Raw genomic sequence first — 20,104 nt, 5'->3', positions numbered from 1 at the left:
ATTACATTTAACCTCTAAACCAACAGCCTATTCTTTTAAAAAATATTATCTATTAAATCAGTGTGGTAGGATGCCTGAGTTCATCAGAAACATGAAGGTACCAGAACATCCATATTTCTGGTGTATAATAAAATAGAGGATACTATTTAATCTGATTCCAATAGAAATCAAATACATTTCAGAATCTGAGTTAGACAAATAAAAACTGACCACCAAATAAAATTGACTCTGAAGCACCTGCTTTGTCTTGTACAAAACTATAAACATGCGTAATTACAAAACAGCCTAAGCTGGTTCTTTTAAAGGGACGCTGAGCAATAAGGACAGCAGGACAAGTGTAACAAAGCCAAGGTATATGCATTAATCATGGCATGGCAGCATTTTAAAGAAACTATCAAATTCAGAGAGATTATGAAACAGCTGGGATAAATTGTAGGTAAGAATTGTTTTAAATCTCTGGATTCCAGGTCACAATAGAGGCTATAACACAAGGCACTCCCTTGCTCTTTCACTCCTTCATGTTGCTTTCTCTTAAGGGAGGATCATGACTTTTAGACGGCTGGAACCATTATCTCTTCTTTTATGGAGAGCATCAATTGGTGCAATCGTTAGGCATCTTGAAACTGGGAAGAAGTTTATTGCTGTGACAGATTGGGCAACATATGGAAGGAAGTAAGACATTCTCCAGAGACAGATTAAGTTTTTGCCAAGGCATTTTACTGAAATTTTGGAAAATAAACAGGTCATTAATTGGGTCCAGATTTAGCTACTGCAAATTGTGCAAAGATGTTGCAAACCAGATGCTTTCCTCTATTTGTTTTTACAACCTTTTCTATTTATGGATGCTCTTATTTAATGACTTATTTCTTTAATAGAGGGCATTTTTTTGCACCAGAAGTCTCATATCTCAATTTTGCCAGTAGATGCCTGAGTAAAACATACATGTCCACAGAATTTCAGGGAATGAAACAGTAACATGATAAGTAGGAAATAATCAGTAGGAAGTTGTGGAATACAGTAGTTCTTATAAAGTTAACAGTTAATTCTTCCCTGGGTTCCTTAGCACATGGCAGTTTTCCATCTTTATGCAGACCCTGCTAGTGAAATGGTGGAAACAAAGACACTCAGCCCAAGGACAGCATTCTAAGACTTGGCTTGCAGATGAAGGTGTGAATACAATCCATGTCAGTGTTTCCCTGGCTTTCCTGAGGTGTGCAGCATAGCCACTGATGTACCTGTCAGCCCTGTTAAAGCACAGTTTCAACTTGATCTCCAGATCAAGGCTGGATCCAAAAATGAGAATGTAGCAGCCAAGTCAGCAAAGCTGTGCCAGCTGACAGAAATACTTGAGAAAAGAAATCTTCATTCCTTTTCCACTTATGTTTCTTTTAGTCCTTGGAGTGCAGGCATTATGTTATGCTATATCCACACAATCTTGATTCATGTTATAAATAACGTACAGGGTGGAAAGCATCTGCCCTGACTTGAAAGCAGTGAGTCTAGTGGGGATGCCTTCTAAAAGGATTGATCTAGTCACACGAGGTCGTTTACAGTCAAGACAGAAATAGGTACCTTTGAAAGCGAGTCCTGTCATCCTGAAATAGGCGTGTGAGACAAGAGGGATGAATTGCCCTCTGGTGGTGCTTATTTCTTCCCATAATCCTCACCAAGTGACAGCAGGAAAGACCTGCCTGCATCAGTGACAGGTGGGGAAAAAGCCACTTCTTCAGCTGCCACCTGAGTGCATTTGATATGGAAATCAGTGAGCCACTAGCACTGGAGAAGTTTAATTGTAGAGATTGCTGCTTATAGCATCTGGCTTCGTTTTAATGTACCTGCTCAAGCAAGCAAAGCAGGAGATGGAGCTGACAAGGCACCTGTGCCTTCAGTGGCACTTGAACATGCACTTTAAGTTCTGTGTTCCAGCAGTAACCAGCCCGTGTACCTGAACCCTGCATAAATTGTATTTATCCATTTCCATTTTATTCTGTGGAGTCAGATTGTGAATTACACATCTTTAGAAGACATACCAGATTTATCGTAATAAAAGCCATGTGATTGTATTTGTGATCCCTGACTGGTTTAGCTAAGTAACAAGGGCAGCAGCCATGCAGATTTTGTACTGCGTACTTTAAAGTGTGTTTTGAGGTTCATTTTTCAAACTACTAGTTAGTAATCCACTGTGTGAATATTGTACTTTGCACAGCGTCCTTGGTCAGAGCAAAAGTCCATCAGCCTCAGGTATACTGTTTTTCACAATAGTTACTAGTGAATACTTAGGAGGGAGTACAAGGACATTGCAGGCTTATGGTACGACCTCTTAGCTTCCAGGTTTCAGTAAATAGTTCTTTGCTGATGTTGTTAACAAGGCTGCCAATTAGGAACAAAGTTAAGAGGGAGGTTTCCGATGTGGCTGTGCACTTCCTAGCAGAGCTACACCTAAGCTGGTGAGACACAGAGTCTGTTTCCCGTTTGTAACCTTCTGGAGACGTGTAATCCCTCACATCACAATTGCTATTTTAAAAAGTTATTTTCAAATCATTCACAGGTGTCATGGCCAGAGTTGCCTCCCTGTCACATGAACTGTCACTAGTCTGAGCAAAGTGGGAACAAAGTTTATTTTTAAAGCAATTACAGGCTTACTAGTGGTTTGAAACGAAAATGTTCAGAACTCCATTTGGTTTTAATTTCTCATCCAACATATTATGTTTAATAACATATTAGGAACCAGCGAGTATATTATTTGTCATACGTTCCCCAGGACATAAAAGGAGGAAAAATAAGGACTGAAATATATGAATCTCTTGTTCATTCTTTTGCAATCCAAGTACAGAGTACATACAAAGTACTTTAAAGCCAATTCTGATCTCAGCTACACAAGTGCAAATCCCGAGCACCTATAGGGTAATCAATGATTTCTAGTTTGGAGTAAAAGGCCTCCACAGTGACACGGTCTGGAAACTCTTTTTTTCAAAACCCACTTTTGCCTTAATTTAATGTCCTTATAGCTGAGAAAAGCACTTACCTGTCAAAATCTAATTGAACAAGAGGGAAAAAAAAAATCAGCAACCATAAACAGGACCAACCTTTTCCAAAGGTCAGGTGCAATTTCAGTTCTGCAATTTTTTGTTGCCTGACTTGAGAGACTTCAAAGAGGTCTTGTGTTCACACTTAGGAAACCAGCGCTCCCAGAAAGTCAGAGCTTTGCAAGTGTCATGGAAAATGGACCGAAGATGAGTAGTTCCTTTTGAAGGTTTTGGCCAAGGCATTTTTCCAGTAAAACTACATTCCATAAACATGGAGCAACACCTTAAACAGACACAACAAATGAGGAACACTGTGGGGTTGATTTGAAAGAGAGCTGTATATTCAAAAAGTGGGACAGGGAGGAAGCCTGGTAGAGGGATGTGATAGGATGCCAGGGTAAACACAGGGTAGACGGCAATATTTTCATCACACTGGAACTGAGAGTAAAAAAGAAATTGACGGCTGGTATGGACCTTGTCAACCAACTCTCTTGATCTGCCTATTTTGAACAGAGGGGGAATCAACAGAGAAGAGCTTGTGGTAAGTGGCTGCTGAAGGAGGGTGTGCAAGGGAGTGTGTAGGTGTACAGAGCTTGAGAGAGGAGAGGTGGGGAAGGAGAGTATGTTCCAAGGCAGTACAGCTGATTTGGGGGGTGGGAGGGAGAAGGAGGGAATGTCTGCTGGAGAATAATTCACCCTGCCTGCACTGCTGCAGGCTTTAGGCTCTCTCTGGTCCTTCCTGCTCACTGGAAGCATTTTCCAAAGGCGGGTTGTGGGCAAGGAGAGGAGCAGAGTGCCTGCTCTTTCTCAGGAGAAGCAGCGTGGTGACTGGCAAGGGAGCTATGGGAAGCCCTTTCCTCTGCTATTTGGCAGGTTTCCACGCAGTAAAAAAAAAACAACAAAAAAACCCACCTGTAGCTTGTGGGCCAAAATTACTTTATCCAGTGAGACACATCAGCTCTGCGGTGTCTATATAGCACAGTGCAAACTATGAGTAAAAAAAAAAGACAGCAAGAAAGAAACACAGGGTCTAGAAATGGAAGGCTTAAGTTGTGCACAGAGCAGTTGATTGTTGGGAGACATAAAATCCTGGTCAGGGACCTGTCCAATTCATTAGTATCTATTTATATTGTAAACTTCGACTGCTGGTTTATTGTGGAAGGTGTGCCAGGGATTACTGGGCTTTTATTTTAGAAAAAAATAAAATAGTAATAATAGTAAATATGTATATATATATATATATTCCTAAATCTTCTGATATGAAAAAATAGTAATTTGGGATTAAAAGCTATGGACATCACACATTCTGTTTCAGACATACAGGGCAACTAACGTACCGTACAGAGTACAGTAATTGTAATCTACAATTGCTGTAAATTATGCTAAATTCTAGCTTTGAGTGAGGGATAAGTGATACAGGCATATCCCATATCCCCCCTAGCTTCTTTATTTGTGAGGTTGCTAATTAGGCACCAGTATGACTGAAGTTATGCAGCCAGCTAGGTGTGCAGGTGTGTTGGTCACACTTGTAGTGACATGGTGGGTCATGCTAGAGCTGGGCTAGTGACCAGATTCACTGGTCAGCCATACTATTGTCTGTGCGGGACCTTTGCTGGGTTCTGGGATGCCCAAGCTGGTAATCTGAGGGAGGGAATAAAATGTCACGTGCAACCAGGGCACAGGCAAGCACATACCTGGATGCTGTGGGGACAGACCTCAGTTCTGTGCTGGATCCAATACCCTCACTCACCCTCGCAGCAACAGCACGGGACTGCCACATGTCAGGCAAGATGGTCCTGCACTGTACCCAGGATGCTGGCTCAAGGCTTAGTTCAGTTTGCTTCATTAGCAAAATGGGAGAGGTGGAGGCAGAAAGGGTCACCAGCTTCTGCAGAGGGAATCCCTCCCAGGAACACTTGCCAGCCCACTGTAGCCTAAACCTCCACGATGCATCAGGCAAAACTCCAGCTTTCTTGGGTCTCCAAGAAGAGTAACCAGCAAAGGGATGGTTTTGCTGTACCCAGTGCCTGTCTTGGTGGGGATGGCTTGGGGACTGTAGAAATAAAGGACGCATTTTTAACTGTTAGTGAACAAAATGCTGTATATGCATCCTGCAGAGTATTTCCTTGTGTGCTAGGCTGCACTCCAGCCCTAGAGTCAAGACACAGTTGCTCTGTAGAGCCCCATGTACTAACAGTACATTCTTGCTACACAGTATTTATAAGATCTGATAACATGCATTTAATAACATATTGGGAAATCTGTGGCATTCTGCAAGTTTAGGCAATGTGTCTCATCTGAAGGAACTCACGACAGGTGTAGGACCATATTAAAGGGTATTGACCATATTAAAGGGTATTTATTTTCTCCTTGGTTCATGCAGTTACAGTAGACTTTAGCCTGCCTCCAGTGGACTGACGTTGCTTGTAAGGAAAATTAATCTGTCTACAAAATTACATTTCCTTTTTTTTTTTTTTTTTTTTTTTTTTTTTTTTTACTTACAGCTTAAGCAAGGCAAAAATTACTGTTATCAGTCAGGAAATTGGTACAGAGAGAGGTTATACAACTTCTCTGAAGTCTTCCAGCAAGTGACTGCTAGCTAGCCCTGTGCCCTGACCATCGTGTCTGTCTGCCTCACTGGGCCAGAGACTGAAATCATGCAATAAATATTCATTGATTTCAAGCAGCCTGGAGAATTTCATGTTCCCATGCACTAGTCCCAGGCTGCTGTGTTTGAAATAGTGTTGCCAAGAGCTATTCTGTTCTGTCTTGGGTTTTTTTTTGGTTGGTTGGTTGTTTTTTTTTAAATTTTTACAAAATCTAACTTTGTCATTACCTCTTTAGCACAGGGACAAAAAACCCTCTCTCAAAACCAGATCAAAATGTGAATATTTCCTCTTTTTCCCATTTCATCACCAAGATATTGGAGTCCTGTTGAAAAGAAAATAAATAGCGAAGCCCTCACATGAAGGCTGCAAAGGCATGAACCTTCAACTGAAATAGGAATGTTTGCCTGTGACACCAGCAGTAGGGCTGTGTAGGGATTTACAATATATTTGGATAATGTAAGAAACTAAGTTTATCTAAACACTTTCTTATGTTATCACTGTATTATTCAAACACTTTGTTAGTGAGACTGGGAGATTAAGATATGTGTTAGCCCACCGCTACTTAAATATATTTACACAGTTCCTGTGGGTTTAGTTTTAGGAACTTGGGTATAAATTTAGCAGGTGGAGTTCCACTAAGGGTATGGAAGCTATGTTTAGCTCATTCCTGTCGTAATACTCTCCAAATGCTTTGGCAGAGGAGGTCTGCCACCTGAAATGTCTTCTTCCCTTTTGACATCTATTTATTACCATTTTTTTTTTTTAATTTACTGTTGAGAACCACTGTCTTTAGGGACTTCACACTATGGCATGCTGGCTATTCTTGGCTTGTGAAGAGTTCAGCCGAGGCCAGTGGAATCTGTATTTGTACGCTGGTGTGGTTTGACTGAGAAAAAACCGGGTGTTTAAAACTAAACAGGACTGAGACCATAATGCCTAAATTAGCAGCCAGGCACTGGACGAAACAACCGACCCCTTCCAATGACTTTACCCACTGGCCAGGAGCACCTGGTCCCTTCTAACCCCCTGGGAGAGCAGAAGGGACAGGAAGGTCACATCCTCTGAGGCCATCATTGTGGCTAAAGACCACTGGCTTACACTTCACCAGCAAATGTGACAAGAGGGCACAGAAAGGTTGTGCCCAGGGAATACTGGCTATTCCGCAGGCTCCAGCCACAGACCACAGGAGCAGTTATTTTGATGCATTTATGCACTAGCAGTGCTGTTAGGATCCCGCTTTTACATAGTCCATGGGCTGGGTGTGGTTTGGTTAGCTCACTTAAGAATACAGACCAGCTACTCCAGGTCAGACCACAGCTCCATCCAACCCTGTATCATGCATCGGTCAGTGGGCAGACACCACTATTTTGGGAAAAATATAGCATTCAGATAAGCATGTAGTGATGCTGTATACGTTATATATCCTACCCGTGTTCATGTGGTTCAGGGAGGGTCCTGAGCCATGAGCTGGAATTTTGTGCTTAATAGCCCTTGCTGGATTTTTCTTCCAGGAATTTACTTAATCTTTTTTTTTAACTCTTCTAACTTCTGGCAGCCAGAGCATCCTCTAACAATGACTTCCAGGGATCAGCTACGCAAATATGGAGAAATATTTATGTTAGTTTGTTTTGAACCTATCCCATGATCATTTCACTTACTGTTCTCAATTTCATCCACCATAAGAAAAAGCCCCAGCATTACCTTGTGGTGGGCAGACCTCTGTAATAGCATAATGATGTTTGTGGGTTTGCTCTCAATTAATTTTCTAAAAAGTTTTAAAATCCACTTTGCTTTTTTTGTTCCTACTGAACACTTGTATTGGATTTTCATAAACCTATCCAAGATCTGTTTCCTCAGTGATAATAGCTCCATTAAATCTCATCACTGTGCACTGTGTACCTCTAGGGTATTTATTCTCTGGTGCATTTATCAGTGCTCAAAAGCTAGTTTTAATGCCTTCTCAATCAATATTGTAAGAATCTTCAATATTTCCAACCAATTTCTATTTTGACTGCCAGACCAATTTAGTATTGTCATTACATTTTGCCACCTCACTACTCAGTCCCTTGATAAAAATCATGTACAGATAGTGGGCAAAACAGGTTCCAGTGCTAATCTCCGCGGGAGTCCACCAGGAACCCCACCTCATTGTGAACATAGAATATTTATTACTACTTTTGTTTCCTGCCTTTAAAGAAGCCATTAAGCTATAAGTGGCCTTTTCCTTTTTATTCCTGATAGCTGAGCTTCTTAGTCATCTCTTGGTAGAGGATCTTGGAGGAGCCTTTTTCAAAGCTGTTACTATTCATTTTGTTGATTTAACATCCCTGAGCTCCTCTATGGGAGACCTGATGAGAAGAATCACTTCAGCTTTCTTGCCATGACCCTCATCTTCACTTTTTGCATGTGTCATTTCTGTAAGTTTGCCCGAATGGCTGGTGGGGCAGTTACCTCCCTTTTCTCCCTGCCATTCTTTGTGCCCAAAAACGCACTACTGTTGTATGGAGCCTGCATATAATTTCTGATCCTCTGCTTGTATTAGAGCTGCCTTCCGTGGTTTGGCCAGGTAAATAGTGCTTTTGCAGTCAGGAGGAACATTTTTTATCAGTACCATCCACTGAATATTTGGGTCTTAAAATGCAAATGGGTAGTCCTCTGGTGCTGGAATGGGGACACTAGAACAGAGGGAAAGGGTGTAATGTATATTCAGAAGCCTCTTCTAGTTTGAAGATTATAAAGGGCATCTATAAGCCTGTCTTTCATGCATAAGAAGAAGCTTAGCAATATTCATTTTAAAATCTCACTATCAGACAGTTGACATAGCAGCTGACTTGCCTCTAAAACACGTCAGTATCAGGCTTTGCAGTGAAACCATCCTCTGTTGTAACGCCGTGCAGCTATTGGCCATCTCCATCTCACTTCCCAGCAATGCCTAAATCTCGCATAAACTGTTCTTTTGCCCCAGTCCAATTCCTGGCAGCCCCAGATGAGAAGCAGAGCCTCTACGCCCCGGCACAGCCTCAGGAAGACAGTAAAAGTGCAACTGAGCTGAAGGGAAGCATTTCTGGCTGCTCTGAAGACCCTGCTGTTTCATGCTCTGTATAAATGAGTTTGCAGCCTGTAGTAATCCCAGCTCAGCTCTCAAACAAATGTTTTGTTCAAACATAAAATGTTTTTCCTAAGCAGCAAGCAATGAACCTCTGTTTTTAAAAGGCCTGGTCCCAGAGATAGAATTCAAAACACATGACGTGAAAGCCCTGTCATAAACACAGCTTTGGGTTCCCCGCATGTGACTTTTTTCTCTTCCTGAATTTGAGAAAGGGGGAATTGCTTACTGTTAACACGAGCTGCTGTGCAGCCATCTGTAAAGGCAGATATAGGTAAGAAATACAAGATGTGTAGGTAGGACAAGGATAAGATATGTGGATAGGACTCCAATATCCAATATGGGATATATTGCATATATAGGATATTGGAGTTTGGCCATAATCCAAGAAATCCTGAACTGTTCTTATACCTGCATAATTATAGAATGGAATCCAGAGATCAAGAAGTTAAAAGCACTTGCCTGATTTTTTTTCTTCTGTGACTTGGAAGCGAGAGTTTCCGGCTTCTTCTAACTACATGTCACTAATGTTAATAACAACTGTGCTCCTTTGGTGGTTGGGAAGCTGTGTCGTTCTCATAGCACCAGTGTTTTCAAATGAAGAGAAGCCATCAAGTTGCCATTTAATTTTTGGATGTGATATAACGAGTTAAGTGCAAGTAACAATAAAAGGGAAACAGGTCACTGCAGGAAGATCAAGTGCCTGATTACTGTGTGAGAACTGCAGGTTCAATCCAAGCCCAAAGAACCCTGTGCCAGGTACAACATCATGGAGCTATCTCACAGTTAATTAGGGGGGGTGCATTATAAGATGTGAGCAGGCAGCCCTGTTATGTATATATATATGGGAATACAAGTGGGAAAGTGCAGTTCATCTCAATTTGCCCTCAACTACCCCACTGCCTATACCGTTGCCTCGTGTCTGTGTGAGTAATACCCTAAGGTCAAGGTGGTGTGTAGAAACTCACACTGTTTTGCTCAGAAAAGCCAGTCATAAGTGGATAATTTGTTATCAGGTATCTATTTTAGCATTTCTAGAGTACGCCACACCATTCTCTCCAGCTACAGCACCCCACTGTTAGTGAAATGGAAAATCTCAAGTAATGCTTGTAATACTTTGGCATATATGTGTAGACCTGGGGAGTTTTTTCCCTGCAAATATTTTACTCTTTCTTTCTCACACCACATGCAATTTCAGGGAGATAAGGTGGCAAAGAGACATAAAAATCAATGATCAGAAAATGAAGTGTTGCAGTTCTGCCTATGAATGCATACAGGGAAAAGTATACATCCTTGAGCTGACTTTGTCAGTTCCACTAATACCGTGCAGTTGTCGGTAGTGCTGTGCTGTATTAATAAGCTTTAAGCAAAGATTCCTGATCTTCCAGAAAATTTCAGTATCTGTCAAATGACCGATTGTCTTGTTAGATGTGACATGTAGGTATTAGACTACAGATGTAAGTATGGACATTTCTGATTCAGATAAAAACAATCACGGATTCCAGCTGTAGTTTTATGAAGGAATCTCCATTCCTGCATGGATCAGTTCCAACACGGGAACGTGGGGCTGGGTTTCCATTTCATGGGCTGTGCTGCTGTCACAACAGGCAGCGAGTTCAGGTGTGTGGTGGAGCTCCCCTGCAGCCTTTGTGAAATGCACAGGGAAGCTTTTATTTTGAAATGCTTTTATGAGATGTATTAGCATAAAGTTCAGTGTTGGTATATTAACTCTTCCAAAAACAGTCTGTAGACTGAGACCAAAATACTAATTACCACTCTTATATAACAGCTTAGGGTTCTGTAGTAGTTTTTGTCTGAAAGATTGACGGCCAAAGGGGGTTACTCATTGGAATGACGCATTTTTGAAAATAAACAGTGACTGTCAAGGCAGTCACCAAACAAGGAGACAGTCATTTTAAAAGTATGCACTAAGGACTACTTCTTTCCTCCACCATGCACAATTTCAAGCACAGGAGCTTTCAAACAAGCACCGCTAGACCAGCTAACTCTTGTTGTTTCTTGTTTTATTTGACTACTATGCAAGCGATGGACTGGAGCCAAAGAATTCAGCCTCAGCAGCGGCAGCACTTGGCAGCACTGAGCCTGGAGCAGCCCTCCGGCTCTCAAGTTGTGCTTGGACCCTTGTATCCGGGAGGAAGGGAAAGTCATTGCCGTGCAGAGAGGCTCCTCGTGCTGCCCTTTGTGACTGCTGAGATGTGCTGCTGGGGGAGCTGGGAGGGCAGCTCTGCCCTGTCGCTTGGGATGTGGGAAAGATGGGCAGCCACAGGGGCACTGGAGCTGGTGCTTTGCTATCTGTTACAAGCATATAACTGAGCTTGTTGAGCCGTTAATGGACTTGTTCCCTAGTCAATACCTTACCTGGGCTCTTGCTTTGATTTTTGTTTCTTTGGGCTGGCTTTTGAAACATTACATTTCTATCAAACTGCCTCCTAGTCTTTGGAAATACTGCAAGGAAGAATGCAGAATCCCATTAGCTGAAAAAGTCAATGCATTTTCCAACAGAAAAAGAAATCCCTATGAAAATTTAAACAGAGTGCTATGAAATGTTAATAATTGCTTTTTCCACTACCAGTAGCATTTTATAAGTAGAATTAGATCAAAGGACTGTAGATTAATCAAATAAGAATTTCTCTGTATGGTGGTAATGTCTTTTTGGATAAATACCATGCACATCATTGACACTAGGGAGTCTCTGGGATATTTATTCTTCAGAAGACAGCAGCTGAGTGACTGACACACTGACTTGGCAAGCTGGGGTGGGGATGGAAACCATCCCGTCCTGGCTGCTCAGGCAGTCTCTCCCCATGCACCTGCACAGGAATCCTGCCTCTCCACTTTGCACAGCAAGGCACAGAGGAGACTGGTTGTTCCCACTCCCTGGCTGCCAACGACCAGCCCTGTTTGGGAGTATAGGTGGTAGTGGTGCCACCTCTTTCGTCTTGAGTTTGAAGTCCCTGATGGGAGTCTCAGGGAAGACCACAGAGCCACACCTGGAGCAAAAACCAGCAAGTACAGGACTTGTGGGTACTGTAGTTGGTAATAACAGGTAATGGAGGATTTCAGTCTAGAGCTTTCATTTTAAATTTCTAGTACCCAGAATTATATTTCTCTATTTTATGACACTGGAAAAGTCACACGTTGATTAGGAATAAAATTCATGAGGTGTACTGAGAACAGATTGCATTGCAGTAAAAATCTACCCTAAGGAGTCTGCATGGAGTGAAATTTTAATGAATAATTGTGAATGAGACAACTGTCCTTTCTTCCCTTCACATTTAGGCGCCTACCTTTGCAAGCTGCCTGACCCTGTCCTTTATACTGAGGCAGGTCCCAGGCAACGCCACTCCACAGCCCTGCCCTGGTGAGCAGCCACCTACCTCCAGGCTGAGGGTGGGAGGAGAGCTCTGTCATACAAAGGTGCGTCATGACATATTGTTGGCCTCGAGGCCGGAGAACAGGACACAGAGCCTTCCGAGTCCCACCATTGCCAGTTTGTGCTTGGGAAGTTAATCTCCAGGGCTGTGAAATGACTTCCCGTGAGCCAGTGGCGCTCCTATCAGAAACTGTCTTGATCACAAAACTACCTGGCAAGAGCTGTGCTCCCTTAGAAATCAGCTCATGCTAGGGGTATATTAAACCAAAATATTAGTATTTTCAAGTGTGATGGAAAATGGTTTGACAGGCATACTAGGAGGGCCTTTTCGGTATATTTTTACTTAGATTGGCTTCCCACTTGCTGTTGAAAATGGCAGTGTTCTGCTTCCATTTCATTAACGGAAGAAATGGCATGTTTTGCAAACTCAGTGTTGGTAAGACTGAATGAAAACAGATGCCTCTCTGCCTGTTAAAAGAACTGAGAGATGTTATGGGGAGGAATCTGAAGAACAAAGATCTCTCCATCCCCTTCCTCTCTTGCAGGCTGTGACCAGCTCTCGGTAACGTTAATATTAGGGACTCCTGGGTTTTGTTTACTGCTCAGTGCCTGCTGCTAGGCGTTGTTGATTTCTTTTTCATCCCAAGGGCTTCATTTGTTCCAGTGCTCGTTGTACCATGCGGTTTTGGGGATTCAGACAGCCCTTCCGTAAACGGACTTTTTCTTGGCAAACAGGGGTATGATTTTGAGAAAACTAGGGAGGGCATCTTCTCCAGAGATGAGTGGAGAGCTGGGCAGCGTGGAGCTGAGGAGGAAGAGGCTTTCTGCAGCCCTGCATACTCTAAAACAGGCATTCCAGAGTGTCTTCAACTTTTTCTTCCCTGCTTTCCGCAGCGGCCGGGGACAGCCCTTGGGTGCTGGGCAGGCTCGTCCCCCCGGGGCTGCTGGGCTGGGGCCGGCTGGCCGTCCCGGTGCAGGGGCCGTCCCGGTGCAGGGGCCGTCCCGGTGCAGGGGCCGTCCCGGTGCAGGGGCCGGCGGGCCGTCCCGGTGCAGGGGCCGTCCCGGTGCAGGGGCCGGCTGCGCTTCCACGGGCTGGACTCGGAGCGATTGGCCCGTGCGGATCATGTGGGAGAAGCAGGAATCCTGAGTTGTAGCTTTTGGCACTCCTTTTTCTTTTAAAGCGCTTGCTCTTTTCAGCTCCCTAGGGCTTGTTGCCTCCCTCCTTTCATTACCCTGATTATAATCTGGAGTAGCCACAACGGAGAGGGACGGAGCGAAGCGATTTTAAAGGAGCAGAGATGTTGAAGCAGGTGCCCAGGACATCAGGCACTAGCTGTTACTACCTAAACTCGGTGTCATCTGAGGGCCAGGAGATGTACTTACGATATGATCAAACTGCCAGGCGCCCTCCCTACAGGATGAGCAGGATTCTTGCCCGTCACCAGCTACTGACGAAAATTCAGCAAGGTGAGTTAATGGCAGAAGCCCTCCTTAGCCTGGCATTGTCACAGGGTCTGCAGGTCCCGTCTTTTGTATGAGAACAGGTTTTAATGCCTCATATTTCAGACTCTTGTCTTGTCTCTGTTCTGGACTAATCTGGCTAGACTCAGAGTTTGAAATAGTCATTCATACCTTTCTGTTTCTACGCAGGCACACATACACTGAGAAACAAACACTAGTGCATGATTAGCTATTTAACTAAATTGTCTTTTAATCATAAACTATGTGGTAGCTTTGGTGCTGAAGTTCGTCTTTTCTGACTGGCAGAGCAGTTACTGGCATCAGTACATTTGTTTGGGATTGCTACAGGTAAAACCTGCCCGTGGTAAAGCAGAGAGGGAGAACAGATGATCATCCAGTTAAAAAAAAAAGAGCAGAAGTCCAGAGCTGTTGGAAGAAGGCAGCTGGGATAATATTCTTTGGAAACAAGCATGTGTAGCTGTCAGAGGGTTAGAAAACTTGTCACATGTCCTTAAAAATAACTGCTGACTTGGCTTTGTGAAGCTGCTTATGCAGTTCATCTAGACAGTCATTGCAGATATATTGATTTTGTTTTTCTGAATATATATATCTACAGTACTAAAGCTAAATGCAGATTGGCCTCAGGACAAATCATTTGGCCTGTGTGTGCAGTTTAAAATAATCTTCAGAATTGTTAATGCAAAGATAAAATAATAAAAGCCAAGTGTACACATTAAAAAGTAAATCAATACATAGTTTTGTATTGACCGTAGTTTTGTATAATAACCTGTATATCAGTTTCCAAAGTGGATGTGATCCTACATGCAGAAAAAGACTATGTCATGTGTTTGTCATGAAAAACATTTAAAATCTCTGACGATAACAGTCACTTTCTTGACAGCTTGCAAAAAGATGTTTGATTCTGCTAACTAGGGGCAGGCATAGAGTTAACAACATCTACTGTCATCTCTGGCAAGTATCACAAAAACTAGTGTGAGCTTCTGACCAGCAGCGGTTAAATGGAGTGGCTATTTCTGTGTGTTGCTTTCCAGTAAGATTCTTTATATCTGTGGCTGTCAAACTCTGGCAGAAGTACAGGGATATAGTGATGAAGCTTTTATTGCATTTATAAAGAAAACAATACATAATTCTTTGGCCAGCTTTTTAAAAAGATGAAAAAGATAGTTTCTGTGGCAATTAGAAAACTGCAGTTGTTTGCAATGCGGTCTCAGGAACTGGTCGTGTTTGAAGGATACTGGTCCTCACTGCTGCGCTGATTTCAGGAAGGATATTATGTCATTCTGTGTACTCAGTGTACAGCCTGGATTGAATGGAAAGAAAGGGTAATTTATTTCTCTCCAGGTTTATTTGAAAATGTTTTGGGTGTAGTACTAGTACTAACTTAGTTTTCAAGCAGCAGCTGCAGATGGGATGGATTAACACACCTCCTGTACCTGTCATGGTGCTGTTCAGCGTTCCCTCTTGTAAGCCATAACCCATCAGCTGTCTGGGACAGCCAGGGCTGCCAAAGCCACCCAGTAGTGCTGAGGCTTATGAGAGGCTGTGTGGTGGGTCACAGAGGAGTTTCTGAGTTGTAACTGTTCTTCCTGCAGCTTGTTGCATGGATGATCTGTCTGTGTTGAATGGCCTCTGCTCCTCTGCCACAGCTTTCCAACCTGTCCGGCACAGAGCTGTGGGAGATATTTGTATAGCACCTTGATGATGTGATACATGTTACGGTTCAGTATATGAAATATTTGTGTATTATGCATCTTTCTTCACTTTTTGTATTGATGGAAAACTGGGGACAGAGTCTTCTGTTAATTAGATGTCAGTTCATGAGCAATAATGAAAGTAGGTATGCAGATAGACACTGATGTCTGTGTATGCGCCATATGTAGGAATACACATATCTAGTGCAAAGCCATAGGCAAGACATATTTCCTCTGCAGTGCCCCAAGTATTGACTAATAATTTTGAGTTAGCAATACCAATATAGCTAGTGTGACTAAATCTGAAACCTTCAGTTTACACTCTGGATGAAAACCCTAGTCCCATCAGTCACTGACAAGACTTTCACCAGTTTTTGCTGGGTCAGCATGTCACCCTCTGTGCTTGCCTTGTTCACACTGTAAGGAGTGTGAGGGTACTGCAGTCAGTTCCAGTCCCTCTCCCAGAAGGTATCGGACGAGTACTGTAATATGGATGGAGGTATCAGAGGTGAGTTTTACCCCATTGGCAAGTGGGATTTGTTACTAGCGGAATGCCACAGAGCGATTTATCAAGAATGCATTGAAAAGTAAATCAGGGGTTGCAAGATGACAAGCAAAAGTTGCTTTCAGTCACCCAGTGGAGTAAAGCATGCAAATAATTATTTAGTCTTGAATTTGTATGTCCTTGAATCATACATTTTAAGGCCATCAAGACAATGTGTTTGAACACTGCTACCCCAGTTTTTGTGTTAGCACCTCCCCAATTGAATCATTTGAATTATATGTTTAGAAAAACATCCATCCTGAATTTTAATATTGCTGGAATGGTAAATCCTGCCTGATTGGTTGCTTTGCTGAAAACAGATCTGCCACATGTTTAAGTAAGTGCTAAGCTGCCTTGGGGCTTGTTGGAATACCTGCTCTGTACTTCTTGTGCAGATATTTTTCAGTTGCTGGATTTCAGACTGCAGGGACCCACAGTAGGAAACGGTGAAGTTCTTACATCGGGGATATTTTTCCTTAGTGAAAGGAATTATTTGCAAAATCACAGTGCGTCCAATTTACAATGTATAAAGCAGTCAAGGCTTCCATTCCAGGATAGGAACCTGGTTCATTAATGCAGGGTAATACAGTGTTGCATATACTGCTATCTGTTCAGTCATCAGCTACATGTACTGTTCTAAACGATGCTAAATTGCCCTTATCATATTGTGCAATACAGCTTGATTTCCTCCTTTAAAAACACGCTTTCTGAAGAAGCTTTTCTTTGTGTTTTCCTTTGGTGTTAGTTAAAAATAAACTGAATGAATCATTAGAGGAATTAGGCCATTTAATAATTTCTAAAAAGAAAACCACCACATGGGAAATGAAAGGAACTAGACTGTTATTTTAATCAGATCATACTTTGAAAGTCCTAAATATTTGGTTTATGTACACCACCGACTCCTTGAGGCAAAATTATGTGGTGGCCTGTGAATGTGTGTAGTAATTATCTGTCTGATATTAAATAGGTATTTTCAAAATGTGATCTTTTGATGATTCCCTTTCCCCCATAAGCCCGTTAGTTTCCATGCTGAAGGGGACACATGCCTCAGCATAAAGGAACAGGGTGTAGCATGCTTGGTCTGAGGTATTTATTCAAACTGTGTATGCAGTAACTGTATGAGAATTCATTAATGATTACTCATGTTCTCTTTAAATAAATAAGGTGGTGACTTTCAAGAATTTATATTACATGAGTCACAAAGTTTTTATTTCTTTCACAGTACATGGCTAAATTCAGTGCAGAATAGGAAATATAAAAAGTCGCTGCAGGTAAAAAATAAGGAAGAATTAAAGCCATACACTGAAAACATTACATTGAAATCATTGACTGTGTAGCACAAAGTAAGAGCATAAGCCGGGATGAACAAATCAACATCTGCCCCAGAACAGCTAGGCATCGCTGGTAAAGAAATGTCCCCATTCATCCACAGTAGAATCTGATTCTTAGCCTGCACTTTCAGTAAGAAAATGGTATGAAGAAGCAAATGCAAATAAGACAAATTCCTGTTCTCGGTGAGTAAATTCCTGCCCACAATGAGTAATGCTCTGTGATTTGTCTCAGTTTATGTCCACAGGCAAGAGCAGTTGAAAAAAATTGTTCGATGGAGCGACCTCAAAGCAAACTTTAACTTTTCAAGGCAAACTCAGCGTTCAACAGTCAGCAGATATTTTGTACTCTTATATGTTGCAAGTTCAATTTTGATCTTTAATGAGTACTATTTTTTCTGTGTCACCTGCATTTGTCTGGTTTGAACGACCGTTAGAGGTGCAAACAAATGCACCTTTCTGTCTATAGTCTTCCCTTTGGAGCTAGTTCAACATGTTTAATTCTTCTCTTTTCTAAGCATGAGTACAGTTCGTGGAAAGCATTACAGAAGAACACGAGTGACTTGGCAGAAAGCTGCGCATTTTAGGTGACTTTAAATTTCAACTTAATGTAAAAGAAGCTGTAATATAATCCCATACTCAAAAAGAGCTTGGAAGTCATGTAAGTGAAAACATTGCAGTCATAGTCTGCAATAAAAAAAGCCCAGATCACATTGTGGATACGCGCACAGGTATGGCATTACCTGTCCGTCCCTGGAGATGGGAAGTGTGATGCAATTATGTTATTAAAGACTGTGGTTTTGTTTAGACATACAAAGAGGACAAAATACGGTTGTTCAGGCAACCTGAACTGTAGCATTTCCCATGTTCTGGATGCTGGCCACTTTACCTAAACATCTTTAAACCTCATTATCTGAACCCACAAATTAAAAGATGAACCAACAAGATTCAGCCTTGGTGAACACCTTCACTTAGGTCATCTCTGCCCAGTGCCAGTGACCTACTTATTGCCTCTTGAGCTTGTGGGTTAACTCGTGGCAGTAGCAGTTTGTAGTTCCCATTCAACCCCCAGTGCCTCTGCGTGGCTCCGTGTCTGTGCCCTGGCTCAGGCACACAAGAGAGGACAGGTATGGGTCTCCAGTGGCCCAGGGCCCTGGGGGGAACATCCTCAGCTACAGAGTTGCCTCGCAGACCTCAGCTGAGGCATGGTCCGTCACCCTCTCCAGCATCAGACACGTGTGTGGCAGGCATGTGCTCACAGCAGAGGGATCTTTGCGTTGGTTAAACAATATCAAGTCTTGACTAAGTCTGTGAAAACTATTTCTTACAGTAGGTGAAGATCCATTAGAAACTGAGACCCTACATCACATGAAGCTTCTTAACCATCATCCTTTCTTCCTTACACATTATCTTTCCTCAAGTCCTTAGCTCTAAACTCGGAGAAACTGGAGTTTTTCAATTAAATTGTAGGATTTCTTTAAAAAAAAATTTTTTTCTAAGCTTGTACTCTGAAATTGTTGAAGTATTTGTGTGAAACGTTTGCACAAAACCCCGTGAATGTCCTGAGGGGTATTTATAAACTCAGAGTGCCCTGAGGTGTGCTTATACAAAAAAATTTAAAAATTAAATAGTAGAATGAAAGATTGCCGTCCAGCTAATGAAAGCTTCATAGACAACAGGGCATTTGAAATGGAGAAACTTTCACTAGAGCAAACCTGGCAAAGAGGTTCAAATGCTGAAATTGTCCAGAAATACCTGTGTGGTGTGTATCAAGAAGTGACCTGTGTGGTACCAGAGATCAGACTCAATGATGATAGTGGTTCCTTCTGGCCTTATCACTTCACAGCCACTGAGTGTCAGAGACAGTTCTGCTGACGTGCAGGGTGGATGCTGGGAAGTAAATGTTGGCTCTTTTTTTTAGTTACGGGACTTATGCTCTCAATTTCACTAAAAGCAGGATTTCAGCCAAGGTGAAATCTTAACTTGAGACATTTTTGTTTTGAAATTGTTTGTGGTGAAATGAAAAGCTATGCTATGTATCTTTGTATTGATCACTGAGATTTTTAATTTTCACATTAACTCTTTTGTAAAATTACAATTACAAGCCAGTAATGTTAAAAGACATTGAAGCCAATAGATGCAAGATGTAGGCTCAATACATGAATCATTACAATAATAATTGGGGGTTTTTAGTTTAATAAAATGCTACATAACAGAAATAAAATAGAAATTACTCACAAAAATAGATTAAGAGAATCTGTACGTAGCATTTGTTACTGTGAGACTCATGTCTGTATTTATACATAAATCCCTGAAAATAAAGTGCAGTATTTGTACCATGAGCACCATAAGTGTTAATTAAAAAGATCTGCAATTTTAGATTCCAGACAAATACTATTTTTCTCTCTAGGCAACAGATCCTTATGGACTTTTTTTGTTGTTTTGATTCAAATGCAATAGCATCTTAGCCATAGTCATTGTTGTTATCTTACTCCTATCATACAATATTCTCAGACTTTTAGTTGGACGTAAACCATAAGTTCTAAATTGAGCTGTTCCATACAGGGCATCACATATATTTAGATTAGTGCCTAAGCTCTAATGGAAGGGATGGAGAAAACAGGTCCCTTGTAGTTAGGCTATTAGGTTAGTTAAACAATTGTCTGTACTTGTGTTTGTTACACCTTGTGATAGCCACTTTTGAGGGTAAAACGCTGAATTCTATGGCCCGTGGGCTTGATCCAGTAGATACTAGTTGTGTCATTTCTTATTTATACTTACTTTACAGGTATTTGAACGTGGGCAAGTCAGTAAACTCTCATCTTCATGCCTCGTAAAATTCTCACGTGTTGTACTTTTTGCTTAAAAACCTGTTGAGTTTCCTTGTTCAGGTTCAATGCAACAGGTTAGCTGAGCTAACTAGA

At 41.9% G+C, this 20,104-nt stretch overlaps 1 protein-coding gene across 5 annotated transcripts in view; it reads left to right on the top strand.

Annotated features, from left to right (window-relative positions):
* The window catches only part of STARD13 (StAR related lipid transfer domain containing 13), a 312,260-nt gene that overhangs the window by 179,340 nt on the left and 112,816 nt on the right, over positions 1–20,104 (top strand). Inside the window, exon 1 of one of the 5 annotated variants that reach the window (XM_080377505.1) lies at positions 13,173–13,602. The exons of 3 other annotated variants lie outside the window; for them this stretch is intronic. In XM_080377505.1, coding sequence (XP_080233631.1) covers positions 13,434–13,602 — 169 coding nt within the window. In that variant the 5' untranslated portion in view covers positions 13,173–13,433. Of the gene's footprint in view, positions 1–13,172; positions 13,603–20,104 lie in introns of those variants that run through there. One more of the 5 variants, XM_080377501.1, reaches the window with a different exon arrangement.

This window comes from Falco punctatus (assembly GCF_963210335.1).
Source record: "Falco punctatus genome assembly, chromosome: 2".
Classification (NCBI taxonomy): domain Eukaryota; kingdom Metazoa; phylum Chordata; class Aves; order Falconiformes; family Falconidae; genus Falco; species Falco punctatus.
Note: the sequence above shows the minus strand (reverse complement) of the source record. Positions and strands in the feature narration are given on the sequence as shown.